Consider the following 27935-nt stretch of genomic DNA (forward strand, 5'->3'; position numbering starts at 1 on the left):
TTGTTTCAAAGTGTTTTATCAAGTGCACAGTGCAGGAATAAGTAGCTGAGTCACTGTGCTCTGTGCTAGCATTTTACAACTGTTTTAACTCTTCTTCCTCCACTCTTATCTCTCTCTAGACTGTCAGAAACTTAATGAATCTGGGACTTTATAATTGGCTGTACCTGAATTGCAATTCACTCTTTTCCATTCTGATAAGCAATTCATGCACGTGCCCACATAAATCTATAAATATAGACAAATATTAACACAGTGAAAATAATTTCTCAAAGTAACACCAATAAAACGGTCAATATACATATTAAGGTCCAACATACCCCTGGGTGCACAGATGGGCTGAAGTTAACATGCTACTAGCATAACACAACCGCTTGTAACAATAAGACCACTGCATCAAACAGGTCAATGGCAGCTGGGGTGTGTGCTACCATGTGTTTGTAAGATAAGGCCCAATCTGTAATTCATTACCTTTTTACCTGCTCCACAATTTTCTTGTAAACAACTGCAAAAATGCTGACAGCAAAAAAATGTCAACAAAAAAATGGTCAACCTGACTTTATCAACTTCATTTAAAAATTCCAGACTGCTGCAAGGTAGTCTGTAGCAGCTTAGGACATTCATAGGGCAATCATTTTATTGTTGTGTTTATTTCTTATTATGTCTATACCCCTCCAAATAGGCCAGGAAACAATCTAATGCACCTCACAGCGTTAAAGCTGCTGTTGGTAGTCACAGAGTAAACATCTTTTCAGAGAGAGGGGGACTTTGAATGTTTTTAGATTATCTATGATTGGTCCATCATAACGGGAATGAGGGGAATAATAACATTGCTTGATACAAAGGCATTGGAAAACGCAGAGATTTTGCAATAGTCTCAAATTTCTCCACCTACCGATGAGTACCGGTGGGCATTATGACCTTTTCTCAAACGTTTTTTACACCATTCCTACCAACAGCAGCTTTAAGTACAGAAATGTGTCACATTTCTTTTTAGCAGGACTGAAGATAAACAGTGTGGGGGTTGTCTGTGAAACAGATTAATATGAGCTATAGTCATCAAACTCTATAAGAAGTATAATCAGTGAAAAAGTGTAAGTCAGGTGACGTAGTATAATAAACAGTAAAGTCTGTTGAGGGCGTTAGCCAGGCGTAATGCCTTGCTCAAACAAGATTTTCATCCAGGGTGTTTGACCACAATGTGAAAGCAAAAGTCAAATATGAATACATAAATAACTTATATTATAGTAAGAATGTGCTTGATAACTAAGATAATAAGATAATAATATGATAAAATAAGCATAAGCATACCAATTTACTCAAGTACCAATCATTTTCCTCAGCCTAACCAAACTATAATCGTCTCTCAACGTTTTTATGTTTTAGAGACTTGTTTCATGCGTTTGACCATCGGAGGGACTGAAAATAACATATAAGTAAATAAATAAATAACCCTGTAGGCAAATATAAACATTTGGGAGAATACTAAAAAAAACTAAATGCACTAATTAGATCAATAAGCCAACAATATTCATCACGGTCAGTGCATACATGCAGGGCATTTTCAAAAATTACAGTTTAAAAAAAACTAAAGGATTCATTACTTAAAAACTACACATAACACTGTCCAAATACAAAAGTTTACAGTAACTATAACAGAAAACAAAGGATCACAATAATGTATGCCATATTTACATGCATTTTGTTCTTTAAACTTTCTGTTTGTTCCATGTTTGGCGCCCCCTTTGGACAAAGTGATAGCTCTTCTCTCTCACTGGTTACAGGCATTTAAGATTACAGTCAATTTGTCAGTCATGTTGCTGGTGGTCTGTTTTTCAACTAGCTTAAAACTCCTCACAGGGGCTTTAAGAGCGTAGTTTGGTAGAGTCTAAAATTTCCCATAATCCCCCAGTGCTTGGGATCACAACTTCGTCCAACAGTGTCAACTGGATAAAAGGCTAATTCATCTTGAATGAAAAGTTATTTACACTCATTTTCTTAGATGGCAATGACAGGAGACTATGATCTTTCAACATATTGTTTACACTGTAATTGTGTATGTGAAAGCGCTATAGCATTAGCACAATAGACCCAAAAAGCTTGTACATATGGCAACTGGTGTTCAGATCAATTAAAGGGTTGGCTGACTTGTAGGACAGGTTTATGGAAGCAAAGACTTGCCATTTTTCTCTGAGTACCTCACTGATTACTAACACTGAAAACTTGTGTTCCACTAATGCATTGGAATTTACATTGGAACTAATTTTTGGAAATCAACATCTTAAAATAGACTTGTTGTCTTTAAAAAAAAAAAAAAATTAGTCTGAAAAAACATTCTGGACATTTTTTTCTTCCACACAAAGTCCCAAATATTAGATCTGTTCCTCCAAAAAAAAAGAAAAAAAAACTAGTTTAAATGAACAAAAAATTTTGTATATTATTTCACAGTCCTCTGAAAAATACAAAACACCTCAATGTAGCGAACAATACATTTACAAAAAACTCAAGTAAAAAAGCTTCAAATAACAGTAAACATTTATATCTAGCCACTTTAACCAACTCAGCAGGATCATTGCTAGAAAGCAAATGCAGCAAAAACAAAGAAAGAATTGATTAAAGGTGTGATGTCTCAATGTGGATTTCTGGCATGTGACCCGAAACCTAATGTACAGGACAGAATAAAGAATATCTTTAGGAAAGTCAAATGAACAGGTATTTACCAGTGACAGATGATAAGTGTGCAAGCAGTTAACGCAGGTCAGTTGCTAAGGAGTCCAAATGAACAAATTAACTTTCTTCAGCTATACATAGCAGAGAGGAGTCCCCTTGAGATAACCCTTTACAGTCGTAACAACATGTTAAATCCTGCTATGTAAATGCCAACATGAACTCAGCAAATCTTCATGTTGACATTTTTCTACCCAACATCCCTGACAAGAAAAAATGTTGACTCTACAGAGAATAATGGAGTTTTCCCTCTTCTGTGAATGTGTGCCCCTCTCTGATTAGTTTCACCTGTGCCTTGTTTCACACCTGTGTTTGATTACCCATTGTATATTTAGTCTCTGCAATTCCTCCCTTCTGTCTTGGCATTTTATGCCTGTTGTGTTCTTGTATTCCCTTGTGTTTTTCTTTTGGGAACTTTTTGTATTTAGTTTGCTTTGACATTTAAAATAAGTTTTTGTTTGTACCTTTTGCACATTTTGTTTAATTAATCTTCTTGTCTGCATGTGGTTCCTCCTTCCTTGTTTGTTACCCAACGTGACATTAACATAGTGTTTGTATGTTGTGTAGGCATCTGCTCATTGTCAGCAACATTTTTAAATGTCATGCACAATAGTTGTGCTGTTGCAATTACAAAGTGACAACATCCAATGGAGCCATTCTGGATAAGTGCAAAAAACTGCAGTTTCTCGAGTATCCACATGAGGCTGCTGCCACAGACGAGGATTCCCATCAAATCCCAGATTAAAATGCCTCTTTGGTAATTTAAGTGCGCTACCCTGAGGCACCTTTCTCACCTTTTTAGCTGTCCTATCTAATAAAGGCAAAAATGCTTGAAAAATACGCTGCCTAAAGGACAGCAGAATTAACAATGTTCAGAGCCTGGAGAAAAACCTTTTTTAAACACTTCTCTTTTCAATAAATCAAAACTAAGTGTTATGCAGACATTTGCATAACTAGAAACATGGCTGCTTTGACTGACAGGTGTTTTCCCTGCAGCAATCCTATGGCCTCAACTCCAACTCTTTGCCTGTTTCTAGATTGAATAACAATTAGTTGGACCAATTTCCAATATGATGACACTGGTAAATATGCTTCATAATACCTCTTCAGAAATCAAGTCACTGAGACTATGTCTCTGTTTTCTATAGTTTATGGTAAATACCAAAGCATGGACATAAACAGCGCCAGGTACTGGAAATACACAGATGTATGATTTTTTAAAGATTAGAAATAGAAGATTTTGTCAGAGGCCCATGTAGTAAATTCATTTAATTTTATGTATTTATAAAGGGATGTGAAAATACAATATTGAAGATAAATGGTACAATTTGATGCATAGTACCAGATTGAGCTTAGAGCAAATTAACATCTGCACTCCCATATATTATGAAGTATAGAGCTACAGGTACCATTTTAACACTAACCCCTAACATATGATTTCATCTGCTCTGGGCTACTTGTAGCATAAAGAGTATGGAGGGTAGAAGTCTGGGGTAACAGATAGGTCAAACAATTATGGGACATAGTTTGGGAGACTTGATTGATCCAGAAGTAAAAGCAACAACAGCAGTTGACTTATGGTCCCCTTTTCCTTGTAAGATGTTATTTTTGTGAAGTAGTTTTGTTAGTTAATATTATGTGTCTATTTAGTTACTTCTAAATTCAACTTTAATGAGACAGTGAGTAGAAGTTTTGTCTTCAAAATTTCTGCTTCCTCAAAAAGGGATACCAAGTACCGATTTTAGGATTATAACATTATTCTTGAAGCGGTCTATTTTCAGTTTACAGTCACTTTGACTCACTGTCTTTAATCACTTTGTGTTTTGGACAGAAATTAGGAAAAAGGAGTTAATCCCAATCAATAATCTCCTACCTGATCTTTGTCACTATTTTTGAAGTAAAAATCCCTCCAAATTAATTATTAATCTTCTGTTTAAGTTAGTGTTTTAATAAAAATGAATAATAAAAGCTTTTTGTGTGTATTTCTCAGAGCTGTATTGAACTGCTTTTTTAATTTTCATGCTATATCCAAGCTTTCAATCCAAGGTTTACAGGGTGAATCCTATGACAGCTGAGAAAACATGAGCAATTATAATACTAAGTGCTTGCAAGGGTCAAGGCAATGTTCAAAAAATAATTTGTCTTCCTTTTATCCACCAAAGTGTTTCATGTCAAATTTCTTCTTCGCAAATCAGAGATGTTCAATTGAAAATGCATCCCATGCAGTCTTTTTGAAAGCAAATAGGTCATCATGTGACCTTTACCACATCAAAACCAAAAAGAGATTTCAGAAATTCATTATAGCCATGCTACTTAAAAAAAAAAATAGATCAAATCTGATGTGAAGTTTTGGTGGATAAAAATGTAAAATAGTAGCTTTATGTACAAATATGCAGCCTCGCTCTTTCACAAACATTTGGACGTGCAAATCCCAAAATATGTTGAGGTCAAAAAATACTGTTTCGGTGCAATGTGTGTACCTGAATGTCACTGATCAAGACAAAGTCTAGTGCTGTTGAATCATAACATGATGCAGGTCTCAGGTTTCTTCTCTCTTTAGTCATAAACTGAAGTTGATCATGTCCATGAGGGAGAAAGCTGTTTCATCATTTGATGGAAACAACGCTGTTGATTTTTTTCTTGTTGAAATTCAGTGATTACACAAATTAGTAGACTTCCTACTATGTTAACAAGAATGTTATTACACATTCTCTTGCTCATCATTGATTTCAGTATCGTTTGATGAGGGCCAGTCAGACTTGTCATCACTCGTTGGAGCTGAACCAAACGTAGTTGAGCTTATACCAATGAGGTGGTCTGCGTTCCTGTCACTGAGCGTTTTAGTCTCTTGATGACTGTTCCCATTCTGCATTGTGGCCATATCAGCGGTGGTGCTCAGGAAGGCTTTTCTTGTCTTTTCATTTGTTCCATTGCTGTTGGCCTGGGATGTTCGGGGGTCTCGGACGGTACTGAATCCAGTCTGGATCAGCGACAGTGTCCTCTGATTTACGTCCGGCTGCTGACAACGGTAAAGCCCACGGAAAGCTGAGCGAAACTTCTGTGACATGGCGTTGTATATCACAGGGTTTATGGCGCTGTTGGCGTAGATGCATGTCCGGCAAAACAGGATGAACCAGGCGTCCAGGTAGGGTGTGGAGACAAAAGAGTTTATCAAGACGAGAGTGCGGTAGGGCATCCACAGAAGAGCGAAAAGGATCACCACAACTGCCAGCATCTTTGTCACCTGAATGGAAGAAGCAGAGACAAGGTTCATTAAAATGTACTAAAGCAGGCGTGATTTATGGTCTTGTAGAGCCACCATGTTTCCTGAAAAATTCAGCCCCTTTCACACATATACTGCACTACTTCACATTTCCTAAAACTACTCAGAAGAATCACCACCAGAGAACGGAAAGGTCTGAGTTCTTTTAACCTTTTTACCTGACATTAACACTCCACAAGTAGAAAGTCTATGAAGTTTCGAACTGAGCTGATATATGAAAAAACTGGCATGTGTTGCCTTGCTGATGATGTAATCCTTTTCTGTCTCCTCTCTCTGTTTTTCAACATCCCATTATTAGTACAAAGACCTCACACAGTGTGAGCGGCATGTGACTGTTAAGGCTAATTTGTGCTCTTCATTAGATACGCTTTCGGACGAAGCCTACATACTTTGGGTTCATTTCATCCACATTTCTGCATGTTTTTGCAAGCTTGCAGATATGGATCAAATGTTGTAGTACCACAACAAATCATGGAGGCAGTGTTGGGCAGTGGTGCTAATAGTTCAAATCACAGACTGTATAAAACACGAAACACAAATCATTCTTTGAAAAATGAATTCTCGGTCCACCACCGCAGTCTGCAACTCTTTATTTGCCTCTTTCTTAACAGATACATGAATGATCTTCTACAGCGTCGCCATTTTGTTATCGTCTTTTGACTCTTCTTCTTCTTCTTTTGGGGGGGCTTTTGTCAGGCTAAAGGTACATGCTGTTGTAAATGTAATATCATATAACTGTAGATATTTCTTAAAGTGCAATCGTTCCCTCTGACCCCTCCTGTTCCTTATATAGGTGGTCTGCTTCCTCCATTTTTGATATTGATTTGCACACAATATTAAGTCCAAAAACCAACAATCCAACACTTCCTAAAGTGCAACTAAAATTATGAATACAATTGAGTGTACATACTGAGCCTTGGCCTTGTTCTTTTTTGATTGTCATGGTTTACTGATGTGAAAACTACATCCCCTCCCAGTGAGTGAACACAGTGGTTTAAATTACTCTAACTTGTGAAATCAAGCTGAAAATTAACAGAGACTTGGAAAATGTTTAAATTCCACTTTTGCAATCAACAAACTATGAACGTGAAATGTGTGTGAAATGCTCCAGTAGCTAGTCGTTTGTGCCAAAGCTCCAAAGCCCGCCTCTGTAAGATTATAATTTCTGTGATTAGCTGTGATTACTGATTATTATTTGAGACATCATCAACACACTGTGTATTCATAAATAAATACCAAAGAGACCTTTTGTGTGTATGTGCACTGTGTTGGAGAATCCTATAGTGTGTGTGTGTGTGTGTGTGTGTGTGTGTGTGTGTGTGTGTGCGTGCGTGTGCGTGTGCATGTGTGTGTGTGTGAATGGAGGTTAAATACCAATAAATAACTGTGTCTCGCTGAGTGGATTATCACATGGGGCTAACAGAGGCCTCTTAGCCAGATGTGTCATTTGAATCTGATTAAGACATAAAAACGATGCAAAGGCAAGTAAATGGAAGAAACCAGACTAATCCAAAATAGTTCAGAGAATATAACAAAGCGAAAAACGTAGATTATATTTACAAGTCAGAAGTCTTCATATTTAATTACTGTTGCTATTTAAGCTTTAACTATCTACCTTTAGTTATTGTGTAGAAAATGTAAATGGTTGACATATAACTAAAAATTAAGAGTTTACTGATTTAAACATAATTAAGATCCTTTGTTCAGGTTTACAGTAGTCGTATGAGTACCCTAAAATGAAAATGGGCTGATGAAAGTCATTTTATTATCACTGTTTCTTATGACTTTGTTGAGATTTAGTATTTTACTTTGTAGAATAATGCATTTTTGTATCGCTCTTCAATCTGTCAATATATTTGAGATTAACTGAATATGTTGAAATTTCATAAGACTGTTAAAGATGCTTTATTCCACGTTAGGCAGATTTTTGTTTTTTGAATGTCCCATTGCTGGATACGTCATATAAGGACCAACCATACCATATCAGGATATGTAATACAAAAAACATCAAATACAATAAGTAAAAGAGTTAAAGAGATGGTTCAGTTTTTATGAAGGTACTTGTCAATAGAGAGTGTATTACCCACAGGGGATGTCGGTCAGCTCTGGCTTAGGTGTCGGCACCAGAGCTAGGCTATCAACTGCTGCATTCAACTGCATATTTCTTTTAAGCCTGATGACACTGAAAAACTGTCTTGTCTGCTCAACTGTCTGACTGCCATACAGGACTGGATGAACGGCAAGTACCTTCAGTTAAATACTAAAAATACAGAGGTCCTAATTATGGCCTTTGACAGCAATGCAGCCAGGGTTGAGGATTGTTTCTTCCTCTGTAAAAATAAATAAATAAAAAATCTCAGTGTAATTTTTGATCATGGAATGTTTTTGACCAACACATTAAATCACTAACCTGTTCTTCTTAAGAAACATAGCAAAAGTTAGGTCACACTCAGAGTTAGAAATGCTGGTTCATGCATTATTCCTTCAAAGCTGGATTATTCCAATTCCCTTCTCACCAGCCTCAATAAATCTTCTCTTGACCGCCTACAATTGATCCAAAATGCTGCCACAAGACTGCTAACCAGGTCCAGTAAGAAATCCCACATCACCCCCATTTTATTCTCTGTACATTGGCTGCCAATCAAATTCAGAATTCAATTTAAGATCCTTACTTACTTACTTACTTACTTACTCACACTGTAAATGTTGATATTGGTTTAAGATGCTTTTAAGCAACAAATGCTGAGCATAGTCTGGCTGATACTGTAATGACTTTGTGTTATTACAGCTCAGTCTTACTTTGAAGACTTTTTAGGATCTGAAAACTAAAGGCCCTCTCATGACAGTTGTATCTCTCTAGGTTCATGGTCATAGGCTCACAGTTCACACATCTGTTTTTGTGTCAGAATCACTTATTTCTAGTTTGGTTGTCTCTTTTGAAGCCTGCAGACCCTGAACACCTTGTCTCATTTATTTAAAAACTATTGTAATAAGCAACAGGCTGTTCAGACTTTCCTTGAACATAAGTTATTCTAATGCCAGAGTGTAAAAAAAACACCTGCACTGCTGTGGCTCTGTTATTTCACAAACTCTTTGTGTCAATAGAAAACAGTTGGATTTGCATATTTCTTTTCAAGTTGTTTCTTACACTTCACCTGCAGCTACTCCTCATCATACATTTCCATGATCTTCACAACGATGGTTGGAAATGATAGCAAACAAAAACAAACTGTCTCTCTGTGTATTTTCCCTCCTGTCTGAACTTGTCTCAAGGGCAGACTGATAAGATGTATTGTCTTCAGACTGGGCTCTCCAGTTTAAGAGCTACAGGGCACTTCTGCAGAGGATCCTGGTCACTTGACTGGGCACGGGGCCCCAAAGCTAGCCCAGACAAGGTGAAACTCGGTTTGCTCGACTTGTTGGCAGTGCAGATTTCTTGGTTCTACAGAAACAGCTCAGAGCTCTTTAAGTTATTATCCCTGATTCAAAAAACAGAAGTTGGTGTTTATACTAAATCTACATCTGTTTTTGATTGAAATGTCAGCACTTCTGTGTGATTGTTTCACAAATTCTCCTGGAGTTAAAGAATACTACCACCTTGAACATCAATAAATGCCCCATACTTTCATGCCCCTCCAAAATTGTCAGATGCACACTTATGCGAAACTGCTAAGAAGCCGATGTCCTGTTCAACTCCCACATAAAGTTATATTAGTTTTCCTAATTGAGATAAAGTGCTGCTGGCCCAGCACTCAAGACATTCAAGGTGTCAGTGAGACATTTAGCAGGTCTCAATGACTTTAAAACTGTGGAAAAATAAATGCAATGTAAAACAAAGTGTCTCATTTATGTCCCTGGTGGATTTGAACAGCTGTAGCCACCATGCTAATTGAGCTAATTTGGTCTAAAGCACTTGTCAATAGCCTTTTTTAAATTGTATGTTCTTGTTGGGCTTCTGTTTCACCTTGTGAGCAATGTAAGACGCAGAGGGGTTGTGGTCAGTTGGAGTTGTTCTGATGCTGAGTGGGTATCAAAGGTAGAAGCACAGGTAAGTAGTTTAAAGTAAGCAACCATAAATCTGACTCAATCATGATTGCCATCTATTGAAATCAGGTTTCGTCTAAGACCAAGCACAAAGTATTGTACCGAAAGTATTTTCATGCCCAGTGCCAGATTAGAACAAACAGTAAATATGCAAGTAGGAGAATGATGCCATGGAGCTGTTGGTGATGAAAAGAAGTGTGCTCAAGGGCATTGCTGTTGACATTGCTGTTGTTATCTTGACTAAGCAGAAAGTGACTGCTGGGTTAATGGGCCCACTGACTTCCTGCTTTATGAAGGGCATAATATCCAGACGGTAAGATCAACCATCACAGGAAGGTTCACCTCATGCTCTGTTTGTAACAGAAAGAGGGACGTAGAACAAGACCAAGCAAGCTTCCCTCAAACACAAACACGCTACTTAGAATTAAATGTATTATCTGCTTTAGTAAATACATCTTAAGGTTTTGTATTGTTAGACAAAAAAAAGAATGAGACAGAACATCTTTCAGCTTTGGCTGTGATATTCCACTGACCATTTTACTGAGGTGTCTGATTTTGATGCCAGACAAAAGCATTTTTCTTTCAAAATGTTTCTTACAGTTCCATTGCAGCTCCTCTTCAACATGTGTTCTCTCTGTTTCTCCCACATACGGTTTGTCATCATCTCAAACAATAACAATCTGTGCCTCTTTGTGTTTTTTCAGTTCATCTGAACTACTCTCAAGGATGGGCTCATGAGATGTGGCACCTTCTGACCAGCTTGAAGCTCCCAAGTGGGAGAGCTGTAGATGCTTAAGGGGGCGACAAGCACCCAACACAGTCTCTTAGTTCGACTTGTGGCAGGAAGAGAAAATCTCTGGGTTCTTACAGACTCAGCTAAGAGGTCTGTCAGTTAGTTTCCCCTGGGCAAAGGACATCACTTTGTGTTTGCTGCTGATTCCAGTCACTCGAAACACTGCATGAAGGAATATTTTATTGACGGTTCCAAGATCCCTGCCTCCCCGAACGTGCATGTCTGCCTAACGCTTGAACGGCACTTTTTCATGCACTTGGGACCATGTTTTATTGATTGTTTGAATACAGACCATTTTAAAAAGACTGTGGCTACAGCGGCGTGTCTTAGGCAAAAGGTCAGATAATCAATGTTAAAGACAAAGCAACAACACTGCTCTGGGCTGGGGTTCCTAAAATAAGTCCCCCACGAACAGCTCAGGGTTGCTACCATGTCCTCAATTCTGCTAGAGGCTGAGACTAAAGGCTGATTTATACTTCTGCGTCGCCCCTACGCAGCAAAGGCTGACGCAGACATGAGCCCCACATACTTCTGCGTCGATGTGTCCGTGTCGCGCAGCAATTCTCCTCCGAAACGCTTGAGGGCAGTGCTGTCTCTCTGATAGCCGGTCGCCTGCTTCCGGTCCTGCTACGATCTCTGTTTACTTTTCCACATCGATTCAGAGCGTGTTAAGTTAATCTACAGCTGATACATGTTGCTGTTTATCATACAGACATGATTACATGAAGAATAGAGTGGAGGAGATGAAATACACGGCCGATGTGTGGCCGATGTCTGGGATCCCGGAAGTGCTGTGAATGCGGGAAAGACAAAGCCGTCGAGCGGACCAATCACAGAGCTTGCGGTCCGCGTCGGCTCTACGCGTAGTTACATTTTGGAGGAGGTGCACGTCAGCTACGTGCATAGGCCTCTGCGTAGGTACGGGAGCTACGCGGACCTACGGCGTAGGCTACGCCGTCGATTCGACGCAGAAGTATAAATCAGCCTTAACTCACACAGCTAGAGAATATGTAGCTTAATAAATGTGTGAGAGCAGCCTGTGGCTTAACTTCCGTCATTTAATGTTACTTTGGTTTTTAAACCACTGATGATTAAATGTGGTTTTCTTCTCTGTGCTTTGGATGAATGTGAAGGTGAGACAAAGCTGATTAAATATTTTGCTAGACTTTAAGACATGTTTATATCTTTTAATGTCATACAAGAAACTACCCACTCTAGTCACAAGTACAAATCAAATATGCTGATGTTAGTGATTATGATGACATGGGTCTGGATATTTAATGGTGGAACAACATGTTTAAAAGCCATCAAAATATGATCAGACTCAGCGCACGCTGAAGTCATCACCTTGCCATTTCCCCCTGCTTCCAACACGAATGTACATGTGGGTCAGAGTTCGCTTACCAGTGCACACATTTTCCAGTCAAGTTTGTTTTTATAGATCACAAACCTGGTGGATAAAAAATTGGAATAAATTTTGAAGCCCTGTTTTGTGTACTCAAGATTTTTTAATGAGACCCCAGTCCTGTAAAACAAACATCATCACCTCCTCTCACTTGCAGGCAGATCATTTTCTGTACATGTATCTGCTGCATTCACACGTCAGCTAAACCCATCTTCTGGCAGAAATCTTACAACGGGGCAAGCAGGAAAATGTCGGGTGTAAAGGTAGGGTTCAGTTTCAGTCTTCACATTTTAGTTTCAGTTAGAGTGCAGACTCACAGCTGTCCTTTCCATATGCTACGTAACGAATATTTTTACGTGACAACGTTTATGAACACAAGCTGGTGTATGCCCGGGTACAGCCCTATGTCCTATTTATGGCTGAAAGTTAATCACTTTTCACCAGTTAGACTTAAACCCTGTTTGTGTTACACCTGAGTGTAACTTTTATGCAGAGGAAGGAGCAAGCGTAGGTCTGTTCAGTCAGAGTAGTCGGCCTATTCAAGGTAATATAAATGGAAAAATAACGGTCACGGAGAAAACAGTGATGGCAGCGCAGCTTATTTACAGGATGATTGGTGACAGTGTGTTAAGATAAGAGAGATTAATCCATGATCGGACACGACTCAGCCAGTGAGCTGATTTTCAGCTCTACTACAGCATGTGTCAGATAGAAAGGGGGTGCTGTCCCCACCCTGCTAAATGATGCTTTAATCTCTGAGCTATCAAAGGTTTAGTCCTTCGAAAGTGTGGGACATTCTCTCCAAGTCAATCATTATGCTGCTTTATAATGACACCTTTGATTATAGATTTTCAATCTGGACTAACTAATGATAAAAGCCAACGTGAAAGAGCATAAACAATTAATCGCCCTATTGGCATAAAAAAAGGAGTGGCATTGACTTATTCAAAACAGAATATTTTTTATTTTCAATCGAAGAGAACTCCTATACCACTGATTCTTAGAATTCATTTTGTAAGGGTAGAAAGTTTGGCATTCAAGTGTTAAGCTGCAGCCTGCATACTCCCCACAGAGTCCTTTCACAACTGACGTCTTTGTAGCAGCCAGAAAAATGTTTTGACTGCCTTCAAATGTCTGCCAGAAAATGTGTTTTAATACAATATTTGTGATTTTTACTTTGATATTGAATCCAGAAAATCCAAACAATCTCCTGAAACCTCTCCTGAGAGGCGAGTAGTTATGGAAACATAACACTTACACATTCACACAGCAGCAAACCAACAGAGCTTAATGAACAGCAATTATATTTAACCTCTAAGTCAACATATTGCAAGCGTGTGTGTGTTTTGGTGTGTGTACAACCCACTAAGCATGCCTTGACCCTCCTCCTCCTCACCCCACCCCATCACCGCCTTGTGACCATGGAAACGGCTCAGACATTTCTGAACCCCTGGGAAACAACAATGGGGGAATAGAGCCAGTCAGCCCGTAAGACTCAAGTGATTAGTCTTATCAGTCACAAATAATGCTACACACCTTCCCCCTGCCTGCCTGCCTGACCCCATCACCAAGCCCTCCATCTGCAGCCATTTCAAAGTTTACAACCCACCTCCACTCTGCCGCAATAATTCAGCCAACGCTTGGTTGCTTCTTGCTCCGCTAGCATCCATTTTCAAACCAGAGAGAGAAAAATGGCAAAACAAAGTGCAGCAGGTTAATGCCAGGTATTATATTTGCATGCTTCCTCTCGGCAAATTTTAATCGAGATAAGGCTTGGTGTCCATGCCTGAAGTGTTAAGCCAGTGAGAGCTACCTCAGCAGGCTGATAAAAAAGGAAAAGTCAGCACAACAAAGCCTTTAATTGAACACGATTAGGTGGGGAGGAGAGCAATCTAATTACCTTGGTGCGGCGATAATCAGAAGAAAAGCATTGGCTGACATTTTGAGCGTGCATTTCATGTTTATAATAATACGGTGGATAGTTGAATGTGGCATTATAAGGAAATCAAACTTTTTGCTCAACACATCATCCTACAAGTCTGATTGCAGTTACGGGCGCACAGTTCACCTCGCTGAACCTAAGAATCACCTGGGGCAACAAGATTCCACATTTCTACTATGCACTTGAGGAGATCAGAGGCGTGAAAAAACTCTCAGATATCATAACTATACTATCTCACACCACACTGTATTAATCTACAATCACAAAAGTGCCATTCTTTGGCACTCACACGTTTATCAAACTCCCATCAGATTAAGGCAGCCTATCAAAAGATGAATGAAAGAGTATGAAGTGCCTCTTGAAGAACTGTGAGTGAAATCATCTGCGCTACTAAGCACACTTCAATGTAAATCCCAAATCACATTATGCAAATGTTCAGCTCCTAGATGGAGCCCCTTCAACACATGAGATTAAGATCTCCTTTCTGCTCTCACATGAGGGTTCAGTCACTCCTGGTTCTGTTTCCCTGCACAGTGACACAGAAACAACATATGGTAAAAGGTGCCCAGGATGGTAAAGCACTAAAGGTTTAAAAGGTTAATGGACATTGTTTGAAGAATGATGTTGCAACTTTGACTCAATTTTGACTTATTTCCAGGTGTTTCTGACTCATAAATGAAAAAAAAGTTTTTTTGATTGTGGTAAATCACCTCATCCTGCAGCAGTAAATAGATGCTTTATCATCCTTTGTGGCAACTACACTCAATCAGAGTATGCCGTCTAAAAGTGCTCATGGCTTAGGTTGATATTTTAAGAGTCCAATTGCTGGAGGATCTTAACAGAAAATGGGTTTTTAATTCAAATTTGGATTCTTACATTTGTTTCTCACTTCAATCGTTGCTATGCCCCATGGAAACTAGAAACTAAATGATTAAATGTATTTGTTTGTTTGTTTGTTTTTCGTTATTTTGGCCTATATTGGACAGGAAGACCAACGGGGTGAAAGGAAGTGTGGGGAGTAGGGGAAAACATGCAGCAAATGGTCTTGGAGTCAAACCAGCAACTGCTACAATAAGGAATACAGCCAACGTACACCGGGCGCACTTGGACTGCTAGGCCAATGGCACAGTGCAAACAATGATAAGTAATGCTAATACTACTGTGGGAGAAGAGCTTGTTAGTCTTTGTCTTGTCTTATCAAAAAGGAAGCTGATAAGAAACCATTGCCATCCGAATTCCACCATGGCAACAGCTTTTCTAGCTAAGATACGCCCCTTTTCATCAGGGTCCTGCCCCCTCCTGTCAGGATTCTATTCCACATAACCACTGTTGTGGAAGTTTTTCCTGTTACTGTTGAATAATGAAATAGAGACTTCTGCCGGCCGACAAGGTTTTATTTCCTTTGTCCCCAAGCATGGGGAGATCCAACCATTTATACCTGAGGAACGCCACCTAAGGTATGTTTCACAATCTTTGTCTGCTGCAGGTATCGGCACCAGGACAGGGTTGTGTATTCAGGCGGGAGGTTTAGGAGGTCTAGACATCAAAATTGAAAACACAAAAGGACCTGGTATCTTGGTGAGAAAGCAGGAGATGCAGCTCAAGCAGTTGAACACAAAGGACCGAAATTACCATTACACCTCCCACTCACCAAACATTATCCACTACATAGACTTTAATGAATAAGAACATTTTTGGGGTAACAAATACTCAAACACCAGAAGAATGGCATTAAAAAGAGAAACTCCTGAATATTTAACAGTGCAGCCAAACATTCATCCAGGAAGAGGGTTCATCGAGGGCTTCATGGAGAGCAGCAGAGGTTCGAGGATAGCATACTGAGGTATTCACTACACAATAAAAATATTGGTTTGACTATAAAAAGGTGCCCCATGTTAGCCAAGAACATTCATTTATCTTACATTCAATGTATTTCACCAAAAAAGATCTTGTGTCAAGATCTATAATTGATTGGATGTTTTATTCTTTCTTTTAAAAATTGTAAAGCTTATATTTTCATTCATTTATTCATTAATTATAATGTGTTTATTTGCTAAAGGTTTCCCTTCTGTTTGTGATGTGTTGTCATGGTTCATGGTGAATTACAGCCATCACTGGGTATCGAGGCACCCACAAGCAAAACCAACAACGAGAGTCAACCAGCATAGAGAATGTACCACATTTAAATGGAAAGAAAGCCACCAACAGTCGGTTGAAATACAGCCCAAATAGTTGAGTGCAAGTCCTACCTCTGAGAAAATTAGAATTTACAATAAAAAAAATACTGCAGGTCCAAAATGCAAAGTGGCTCTTTCCACCTCACAGCTTTCTTACACTTGACAGCCTGACATTGACAGGGTCATTTCAATAATGTGATGTATGTACATTCTGTGAAGAGGTTTTATTGTGTATTACTAAGCAAGCTATTAACACATTTTAACAACATTTCCAATACTTGGTATAACATGTTGTGAAAGACCAGACAGTAAGCTGTAAGAGCAAACCTGTTTGTTGAAAGTTTACCGTTCTCCCATAAAGGTCACGCTTTGTGGTTTGATAGTTACAGAGAGAACTGGCTGAGTGACAGCATGTCAGTGAACTCTCACAGCTAAGAAACTGAGAGATTGTTAGAATTTCAGAAGAACTGACACCAGGAAACGTGTTACTGTGACATATCAAACCCCAGAACTCTGTCTCTAAATGAGAGTCCGGCCTTATAATTGGAAACTGTCTTGTCAGTGATGTTATTCTACAAGGGGGAGAAGCTTGATTAACGCATACATCCACCATCTCTCTGTTCTTTAAATCAAACAGCATGGAAATGTATGAACCTGGTGAGGTAATGTTGGAGATTTCATTACATGAACGTTGCTTTAACACCTGTTATCAAAAAATAATCAAAATCAAAAAAGAAATTTAGAAGTGAACAGTTTGTGCAAATTTAACATATTTCCCTTTGAAGTACATTAAGGGTTAAAGTAAGCACTTAATGTGAAGCATACTGAGGAACTAATGTGTGAGCATGTGTGTGAGTTGGGGTAGTAGCAAGGCGCAAGACCTGCTATTGTTTTCTTATGTTGCAAATGTAAAATAATCTTCAGAGGAACAGTGATGTAATAACTTATCAGAGTTAGGGGAGAAGTTTCAGTTTGCATACATATTTTTTTCTGTTGTTCAGATATGTTATTAAGTAAATATGTGAATGCAAAAATGTTTATAAAAGGATAAGATGAATCTTGTGCTATTACAGAGGACAAGAATCTCAGGCTTTTCAACTATCATGTACCTTTTAAAAATCAGAATGTAGACACAAAACACAACCCTTCTGGTCTAAAGAACCTTTTTATAACCCTCTTTCATAGGTAAAGGCTTTCAAAGGTAAATGCTTTTAAGACTAAAAAACCCTGGGAGAATGTTTTCTCCATCCAATGGCACATAGACAAAGTAGCACTGAAGAGCATTCAGTGCAATCTGGATGAGAGCGAGATTCACAGAGACGCATCTATGAGAGATGCTCAGGCTGAGGAAAAGAAGCCATTACCACCACTATTACCTCCAGGGCCTTGTAAGAGACAGGACAGAGAGCTGACAAAACCAACAAGAGGACCCTTCTCTGAGGCAACAACATCATCAGCACTGTTAAAAGGGAATCATGGCCTCCGTATTCCCATCAAACACACACAACCAAAGAGGTGACAGGGGTAAAATGTTGCAGGAGCTATATCACACAGCAATTACTTGACAGATAAGAGCAAGAAAGAAGAGCACAGAAGAGGTCAATGGGAGGAGTGCAAGTGAGACACACCTGTTTCCTGGAAGAAAGTGCGCTTTTTGTCCGACCGGGGCGTCCTCCCTTCCCTGCTTCAGAGGCTTCACGACAGCTCCGCCGCAGAGTGGTGGCACTGGTGTCAGGGTGGTTGGGCAGAGGGCTGCAGACCGAAGCAGCAGGTTAGAGCATGCATCATCTCAGACACAAACCAGGGGGCTGGTGGTTTGTTCACAATGTATTCATTATCGGGTTAAATTAAATACTTGATGCCTATTGGTTAAATTGTACGACATCTGTGATTAATTCTCAATTGCAAAAGCAAAAACAGGAAGAGCCCGACCACACATCATGCCTAATCCGGCACATTGCACCTCTGCCTGTTGACACTGTGGCAGAAATGTTGGTTTCTGCGAACATTTAAAGCTGGCAAGCAATGAGCCAAAAAGGCAGTTTCCATCACAGATGTAAGAGCAGCCTGAGGAGCTAACAAGTTGTTAGACAAATTTTGAATTTTTCAAGATCTTGGTCAGACTTCAGCAACATCAAATGAATGTTTTTCTGATCATTATTTTACCACATATATCCAGAGAAACTAGTCCTTTTAAGTATGCACTCCTAACATTTTCTAGATAGTTCAAATTCAATTCAAGGCCTGACATTTTCAGGAACTTCTCCACATGTACCTCACAGAGGGAGATTATCAGTGTCAGTGAAAGTCCAGATAATGTTGTAGTCAGCAGATTCAGATGTTTGTATTCACAAGTAAGGAACATTTTCAGGGCTACAGTGCATGTGTAAAAGAGGCTTTACAGTGTTGAGGTAAATGACTGTGCAGCAGCATTTTTTATAGGTATAAATGCAGCACAAATATGTAAATACCAATTGATACAAATAGCTAATTATTCATATCCTATGTGGTTATTTACTCTGAACTTGAAGCAGCCACTCAGATTGCAAGGGAGAGGACTAAAACAAAAAAACAATCAGTTTGAAAATCCATGACTGTTTACTGCCAGAGGCTATTTTCAATGAAGTCTCTGCTGAGGCCTCATGTAGCGTTGTATGCCAATCATAAGTAAAATGTAAAAACTCTTAGTTTTTTTGTCATCAACCACCTTGATATTTTAGAAAATGTCAAAATGAACCTGGAATATTTAGATATATTGTATATTCCTTCTGTATTGGATATGTGGGAGTATACCCCAATAGGGAGTCTAATACGCACAACTGCAAACTTACAGTAATTGATTTAAAAAAGGCTTTGAAAGGGAAATCTTAAACCTGTCAGCAACAGTTACCAATATAGCAGTAACAGATACACTATTAAAGTTGTAAATCCAGTGGATTTAGGTTAGATGTTCACTTTCTTTTTGCTCTTTTATGGTCACCACCAACTCCTGAGCAGGGACAAATCTGTGTCTTTAGCTGCCTGGCAGCTGCCTGGCATAAAAATATTGTATTGACATTGACATTGTAACAACCACATAATCATCTTAAATGTTCTCCTTCATTTGGTGCCCCTGATAGCAGCCACCTACTTGTTAACTACCTACTGATTGGTCCTGGGCTTGCTTACTATGTACAGCGAGCTTGTAATAGCTTTTCCACCTTCAACAGCTGCCTGCTAAAACAGAAAACTGAAAGATGCAGACCAAGTCCCTGTAATGAGTCAACATCCAACACCAACTGGTAACTTGCTTCTGGGGACTGCCTCAAGTGGACATTTGAGGAACTGTGGTTTTCGACCTTGAGATTGATTCTCTGTCACATAAGGAAGCCAATATGCACTGCATCACTGCCTCCATCATGACACCCTAGATGCCACTTTATCATCTTTTATTTACAACAAGTACATCCAAGAGGACACCTATTCTGCGGTCAAATGGTTTAAAAAAAAACGTTTGCTGTACCTGAGGTAGAGGATCCGTGCTATGAGGCCATACAGCACAATAGCGAGGAGCAGCGGGATGACGTAAAATATGGCAAAGTCGATGAGGTAGATGGGCAGGTAGAGCTCACGTTTCACTCTGTAGCCACACTGCACATGTCCATCCTGGCTGACCTGAACAGCACACAGTTACAGAGATGCTGTAAAAACATGCTCCTAGATAAAGCACAGTCCTCGAAAGCTTTTACATCGCCACCAGCTGGACCTGTATTTGTATTAAAAAGTTATCATATATATTTTTTTCTTTGTTGTTGACTCATATACAGAAACATTTTGTATCCCCCTCCGTTTTAACAGCATTAGCCACAGAATGATACAAAAAAAGACGTATTTCTCTTCTCATCTGTTGTTCTTGGGTAGTACATATGTGATACAAAATAGGGTTCTCTCACCTGAATATCAACCAGGAAGAACCACAACATGCAATAGATGCAGGTGAAGATCCAGACCCCGCCAATGATCCGCTTTGCCCTGGACACTGTGCACACGGTCTGAGCCTTCATCGGATGGCAGATAGCTATGTACCTGAATACGAACAGGCAGTTAGGAATTCAAACACATTGTCAAACTGTACATTCAGGATATTCATATATTCATCCCGTAGTTGGTGAGATAATTAAAAATATAGTGAGTCAGTTCTTTAGATTATTGCCAGGGTTATGCCCAGGACTTATTTGTTGTTTTCTGCGTAGAGAGAAAAGAGACGGCCGAATCTAATATGTGAAGAATTTCCTGAACATCCTCTTAAGGCTCCTTAACAATGTTTCATAGTTCAATTGACATTTTTCTTTTCTGTGAATAAGACATGTTTGAGTAATAATTTCACCACCACAAGGCTTTGTCATGTAAAAGTCTGACTGACCATAATGTATTGTAACCTATTATATCCACAGTTACCCAACAATTCCCACCCCTACTCCAGATGTAAACAGCAGGTCTAGACAGCAGGTTGCCAGTTTTAGCAATAACCATTTGGTATAAACAAGCATAAAGCATGCCTATTTTATGGCATGTAGTATATGTGAGAAAGTACGATTGGATGAGCTGACACCACTGACCCCTGGCATTATTAACCCAGGGTTGACAATTTGCCCTCTGGACCCTATGCTGAATTACACTAGAGCAATGCAGTAGTGACACACTGGTATTTGTATGATAGCATACCAACTATATATACAACATAATAAACCAGATCTTGGCACAGAAACATCCAAAAACAGCATACCCACATGTGAAATATAAATGATATCATACATAATCCAGAAAATACCTGTTTTAGATTTTTCATTCTCTATGTGTTTTATTCCTTTTTGTTTTATCATATATAAAGTGCATCTGCTGTATATCTAGGGTGATATTTGTGGAAAGGTTAAGATTTAAAAAAATCTTGCATTTGCAACAATTTAGACTACAAACAAACAATTTTCCATTATTGCATCCTCTGCCCTACGTTACACTCTGAGTTCCTGCCACAATCCTGCTTTCTTCTTTCAGGCCATTGTCTACTTCTTTGTTTCTCCTGCAGCTCTCTACCTCTCTACCAGACAGCAGGAAACTTTTCTTCATTTCCAGAGCCACACACCTGATCCACGTTATATTCAGTATTGCTGTTACCTGACATTCACCTGCTCCCCGTGTCTGCGTCATCACCATCACTTCACAGATAGCGTACCATTTCCTTTGTTTGGTTGCCAGTTCTTTCTCACATGTGCTTCTGTGATAAGCTTCAAACCTTGGGTCTTTGTTTCTTAGAACTGTCTGCGCTCATCCTAACCACACATCTGTTTCCTGTTACCATTTAACTGCATGCCAACCTGCAAAATACTACCAGTTATCTTTTGTTTGGACACTTCATCACTTGTCTGCCTGTACTGTTTGCATTTGGGTCCTTTCCCCCTGCCTATTCTGTCACCCGTGATAATGTCAATTGCCAGATATGCAATCTTTGTAAGATATTTATCCATAACAGTCAAAGCATATCAATGAATATCATGAACCACTCAATTAAGAAAAGTTGTCAATGGCTGTTTGTTCATCCTCACCTCTCAACGGTGAAGGCAGTGATGGAGCAGGAGGACACATTGATGCCGAGGTACTGCAGGTAGGTGATCCCCAGGCAGCCAGCGTGGCCAAACACCCACGTACCCGTCAGACTGTCTGCGATGTTTGGCAGACCTGCCGCCACCAGCACCGTCAGGTCGGCGATAGCCAAGCTGACCAGGTAACAGTTAGTAGGTGTCCTCATGTGACGCGTTGTGAAGACGACCAGAACCACCATTATGTTTCCCACGATGCCCACAAAGCAAACCAGCAGTACCAGGAACACAGACACCGTCTTGTACTCCAAGGACTCAGAGACAGCGACGCTGGTACTCAGAGAGATGTTGGTCGGGGTGTCGATTCTGGAGCTCACGTTGTCAGTCATGTCTGCTATCAGTTGGCCTTTTTTTTTTATATCCCAAGTGTTTGTCAATCACAGGTTCTGTTCACTTAAATAAAGCAAAGTGATGAGAGGCTTTACTCTGGATTGTTGCCATGTTTTTTTCATCTCCATTCAGAGCATTAGCTTTCATTTGAGGCTGGTTTGTCTGAGTTATCACTACAGTAGAAGAAACAGCTGTTAATTTTCTAGCTACAAGTTCTTTTCTTCTGTTGTTCGCTGTCTTCCTGTTATCTAACGTAGCAAATTGAAAAAGAAAAGCATGTTGAATGTGATGATAATTCCAACACTCAGGCCCCCGTTGAGTCACCTAGAAAGAGAAAATGAGTTCAATTAATTGGATGAACTGGGATTTGAATTGAAAATAACCTTTGGGTTAGCTTTGGACTTTAATATATCAATGTCAAACAGGTTAACACACAGAGTTTGTGTTACTCCCTCGAGTGTCTGCTGCCCTGACAAGACAGGATTCATAAAATGAGGGTGGAAGAATGAAAAATCCAGTGCAAGGAAATTAAGCATAAGTTGGTCAAAACGGAGGGGTCAGAATTACAGAACAATGTATGCTAGTGGTTTGAAATACACCCAAATGAAGCAGCTTGAAAAACTACTGCTGCAGTTTGAATAATGTCATGAAATAACCAGCATTTAGTTCATTTTCTCTGGAGTATTTTTAAAACAAAACTGACATTTTGTCCTGAGGAGGCCACTAGAGTAAAGCTAATGGTGCATGGGAATGTTCCATGAAAGAGCTTATCTTTTGCAGTCAGACCTGGCTTGATGCTATTTGTGAGTAGGATGTGCACGTTTAGTCGTCTTAAGGTATAAAAGACTCCTTACGCCTAGTCGGCACCAGAATTGTTAAGTAGGTTAAACAACAACAATTATTAATATTTTTACAATTGAAGGCCGAAATGCTGGTCATGTTGTGTCCAATCAACAACACAGCCACCTGGAACTATCTGGGTTTGCAGCTTTGGTGGCTGCCATTGACCACTGCCATAATGCTACAATGCCCTACAACCTGGATGTTAACAAGCACAGAGGAAAGATGGAATCCAATAGCACAGCATAGTTTGGCCATGTTATGATATAGGAAATGCAGATAAAGCTGTATGTCAGTTGTATCTGGTTAAACTGGTATACAACCACTCGACTGGAGAAGTCCGTAACGAGCCTAGGCATATGGGCTAGACTTGCAAGGATGACCGCAGGCTGAAGGTGCTAACTTTGCTAACCCTAGCTACAATTGGCAGGCTAATCTAACATCATTTACCCACAGACTCTGATCCTTAGCCATGTTATACAAATTGTCAGTTTTCTGAGTATTTTCTAACCTTAAGACTAGTTGGTTAGTGAGAATTTAAATTTCTGTTTAATGCCCAGAGTTTGAGGTGCTACAGGAAAGGACGCAAGCCAAAAAGTTAAAATTAATTCTCCATTATAGTTGACAAATGGGTCTAATCTTACCATCAGATTTGGAGATACCGTGTATAATTTGTGAATGAATCCTTTTTCCGGCATTCTCAGGTGTGGATACACTAATCTTTTGTAGACTAGTACTACAGTTGACTTAGAGGCTTTAAAAATGCATCAACATTCTACTGCAACTTTTAGATTTATGTGTTTATGTGATCTATCATATATAGAATTGTTGGTTTTCAGGGCATGAAAGTTGTTCAACCTAGTGGCTGTTGTGGTCCTTGACTTGGGTGGACTTAGTTTCTAGTCTGACCTGTGCCCCACCCCCAAAAAAGTAGAAAAAAAATAATGGTGTTGTGTTTATGGGGATTTCCTCTTCTATTTGTAGAAGTCCTATTTTTATATACAGTTTTTAAAAGGTCCCAATAACTGATGGATATAACCATTTTTGGAATTACATCAGTAGATCACTTCACATTGCAGCTGGCAGACGAGCTGTAACGGCTGCAATAGACTCTTGTCAGAGCAAATTAGCCAAATGTCCAGGTTAGAGTAGAAAAGCTATTATCATGTTCTTTTCTCAACTAAAAGTGCACAGGGATTCCCTGCCAAAAGCTTTCCCTCAAAGTAGATAGCTTGCAGAATGACTCTAAACAAGGCTTCAAGCCTGATGCCCCCTGCTGTTGTACTGTTCATGGTTTACAATTTAACCCATCAAAAAGGGATTAACTTTTTCCTGAGGACCTTCAGAAGCACCCTAATGCTCCCCTGTCAGTCTGCAAGCCTCAGATTGAGAGCCAGAGCGGAAACTGTGCCTGGAGAAACTTTATTAAGACGTGGATAGACACAAGCAGGGAAAATTCAGTTGAGCCGTTTTTGTGCATCGGAGCATGCAGTGTAACAAATACGTCCTGATACTGATCTCAAGGCAGCATAAAAACTTTCAATGAGTGCATTAAGATCATTTAAACCTAATATTCTGAGTAAACACAAGAATAAATTCAGGGTTTATTCTCTCCTCATTATGCACTGATGATGCCTCCTAGTGCATTTCTGTTACAGTTACAGCCACATTCCTATAAGTCTCGAACAGAGAGGAGAATATCTGATTAAAGCCATTTATTAACCTTTAACTGCTTCAGAATATTCAGAGGTTAGAAGAGGGCAATGTTAACCATTTTAATAATCCAAAGAATCCTGAGCTTTGTGTTTGAGGTTTCTCATTCTGCTGGAAGCTAATTAACCAGCCAGCAAGCCTGTGAAGCTCTGCAAGGCGTCTGTTGCTCTTTTGTCTCATCTTTCCTCCTGAGGGCTGCCTTTAATAAATTGAGGTGGAAATGAAAAGTGACTTAATTTAACTACTCTGCTCTCAATCAGGCTGTTACAACTCCTCTTTACGTTTCACATCCATCAATCCAGCTTCTGAACATTTCTAACGATAAATAAACCCCGACTGAGGGAGAGAGGGACAATGCTTGGTTGCAGGACTTTTAATTGTATCTCACTTCCCACAGAAGCTGCCTCCTGACAGTCAAAATTCTAGCCAGTAAACCCAGAATCGACCCATTTCCCATCAATCTTTCAGCTTTTTAGGGGGGTTCCAAAGAGAAACGCAGGAATAACCCTTATGGCCCTTCATCAATCACTGTTTAAAAAGTTGTTTTTTTGGGAGCAACTTTGGTCAGCAAAGGGGAAGAGAAGAAAAACTGACCCACTTTTAAAAGCAGTAAAACACTGACTTATGTAGTACTGTAAAAAATCTGCATCTGTCCAACTCTTTTTAGCAGGGCTTCGGGGGCTGCAAGCTGAGCTGTCACTAACTGTAACACTAAACAGAACTGAAATGCTTCATTGGATAGGAACAGTCATGACATACGATACTTGACATAAAATGCTCAGAGTCAGCAACAAAGTCAGCAGGACATTTTTAGCTATGATAATGTTCCATGTTGCTTATGAATAGAGAAAGGGCGTTGCTATTAACATATTGTCTCATTTCTGATTCTCCCTACAGGGGAAAAAAATGTCTCCACACACTTTCAATGTTCTGCAGGAATCATGTCTCCTCAATGATGAACAGTCTCCTCAGTTACGATCAGAAGTAACAGGGGACAACAAAACTAATAAAAAGTGACATCTTACTGCATCAAACAACAACCTCCAGCTACGAGCACCAACAACATAAACACATGACATTTGCATGTTTTATCAGTCAAATGCAAAGCATGATGGGCAACGAATAATGGTGAGGCATCACAGCAGTATTGACTCTGGCTGTAGCTTCATTTTTAGCATGCATACATAAGAGTGGAATCACTCTGTGTTACACTGGACAAAGCTGAGTGCTACTGGAGCCTGAACCTGAACTTGAACCCTATTTAATACCCACGTATGGGTTTCATGCAAAGGTTAAGGGAAGAAATAAAATTATAGATAGAGTGTGAAAGTTTTTGTAGAGAACATGTAATGGAGAATACAATGCTTTGGGTAATTTAGGAATGGTAGCCATAACATACAATTTCCAGAAGAGGGCACTCTTGATGCTTAAATTAAAGCACACTTAGTGCTGTCTGCAGCATATGTATCAGAACATCATAGTCTGTCTCAGGAGATGGTTTTGACCATAATTCAAATAAATACATAATTATAGTCATTAATAATTAACAAACTATGAATGTTAAATCATCTGTATCATATCAGTCTCTAATATCCATTATCTGACTATATGTAGTACCCCTAACAGGTTATGTGTATAGATTTTGGGTTGAACACAAGACTGACTTTCTACTTAGAGACCTATTTGTATGTCATAATACATTACTGATCACTTGTTATATATCCCAGCAGATTATACAACAGTCTAGCATAGAGGGAACCTTGTCTGATGAGAGTCATTTTTTGTAATTCCTACTGTTGAAGCCCACCAAATTAAATTGGGCTTACTGCGGCTGATTTCAAGGGAACCCTCATCTCTTTTGCGGCCATCAAAGTTCAAGCTGATCCTCTCGTGTTTAAGTCCTCAGTTGCATTTAGTCAGTTATTATGCATCTTAAATGAGCTCTGCTGCTTCTTATTAATAGAAAATTCCCAGTGTGAGAAAAAAATTTGGCTCTGTCTTGTCTGTCTGGACACATGATGATGAGAATCTGGCATCTGAGTCGATCTTTCAGAGGTAATATTGAGGTCATTAGTTATTCGAAAATGTGGTAGAGAAAGAGAACAGACAACACGCCCACAACTGCTTCACTGCAGAGTGGTTAGTAGTAAACAGCAGTGTTGTATCAGTGGCGTAATTGTACAGCACTGTCAATTTGATAAATGAAACAGCTTATAAAAGATAAAAGATAAGCGTTAATCATAATGGACAAGTACATGTTTGAAAACAGTAACTAACACCTTTTGACGGTTAAAGAAATATGTCTCATATACATTTGGAGCAGTGGAACATTTCATGATGCAAAACAAAGAACTTCAATGAATGGATTTAGAATGTATGTATGTCTAACTTTCCCATAGCATGGTTTTGCAATACTATGAATATTAATGATTAAAATAATTATAAATATAATAATAAACTGCTTGTATTTAAGAAAATGTCATTCAAGTAATGCAGATCTGAGGAAAATCATATGTAAGAATACACTATGACATAATGTCTGGTAAAAGATAATGTATAGGAAAATATTGAAAATTAAACTTATTTGATAGATATGACCAAACAACAAATAATAACGCTTAAAACAACTAAAATAATTTAAAGGAAATTTTTCCTTTCCAGTATGCAAGATTAGGTATGTGTTTTTCTTTCATATTATCACTTCAAATCTAATTTCATATATTCCTTTTGTTTTGTCAAACAGTTATTTGATATAATAACCATCAGTGGAAACAGCATGATTCGGCATGATAATCACAGCAATCAAGAAACAGACACAAGTGAGCGTAAACTTCTAATTATTAAAACTCGTTTGCAGAACAAAAATACTTTGCGTACCTCTTTGTCTTTGGATCTGTTTCCTCATCTTCTTGACACCGGCTTCCCTCCTTAAAAAATAAATGTCTGTGCTTCTCCTGTGTGTTTCTCTTCAGTCGTAGATTAAAGCTGGGTCGGCAGCACACTCATGCTGTTGTCTAAAGACTGTACAACACTGCGTCCAGCCGCTAC

General features: G+C 39.1%; 1 protein-coding gene across 1 annotated transcript; it reads right to left on the reverse strand.

Annotated features, from left to right (window-relative positions):
- Window positions 1-27935, reverse strand: trhr2 (thyrotropin releasing hormone receptor 2). The gene is made up of 6 exons (XM_034684982.1): window positions 27765-27935; window positions 21951-22658; window positions 20301-20433; window positions 19871-20022; window positions 17997-18120; window positions 1-5968 (listed from the first exon to the last, which is right to left on the reverse strand). The coding sequence occupies exons 2-6, from the start codon at window positions 22331-22333 to the stop codon at window positions 5426-5428; spliced, it is 1335 nt and encodes a 444-aa protein (XP_034540873.1). The 5' UTR covers window positions 22334-22658; window positions 27765-27935; the 3' UTR covers window positions 1-5425.

The sequence above is a fragment of the Notolabrus celidotus genome, chromosome 6 (genome assembly GCF_009762535.1).
Source record: "Notolabrus celidotus isolate fNotCel1 chromosome 6, fNotCel1.pri, whole genome shotgun sequence".
Classification (NCBI taxonomy): domain Eukaryota; kingdom Metazoa; phylum Chordata; class Actinopteri; order Labriformes; family Labridae; genus Notolabrus; species Notolabrus celidotus.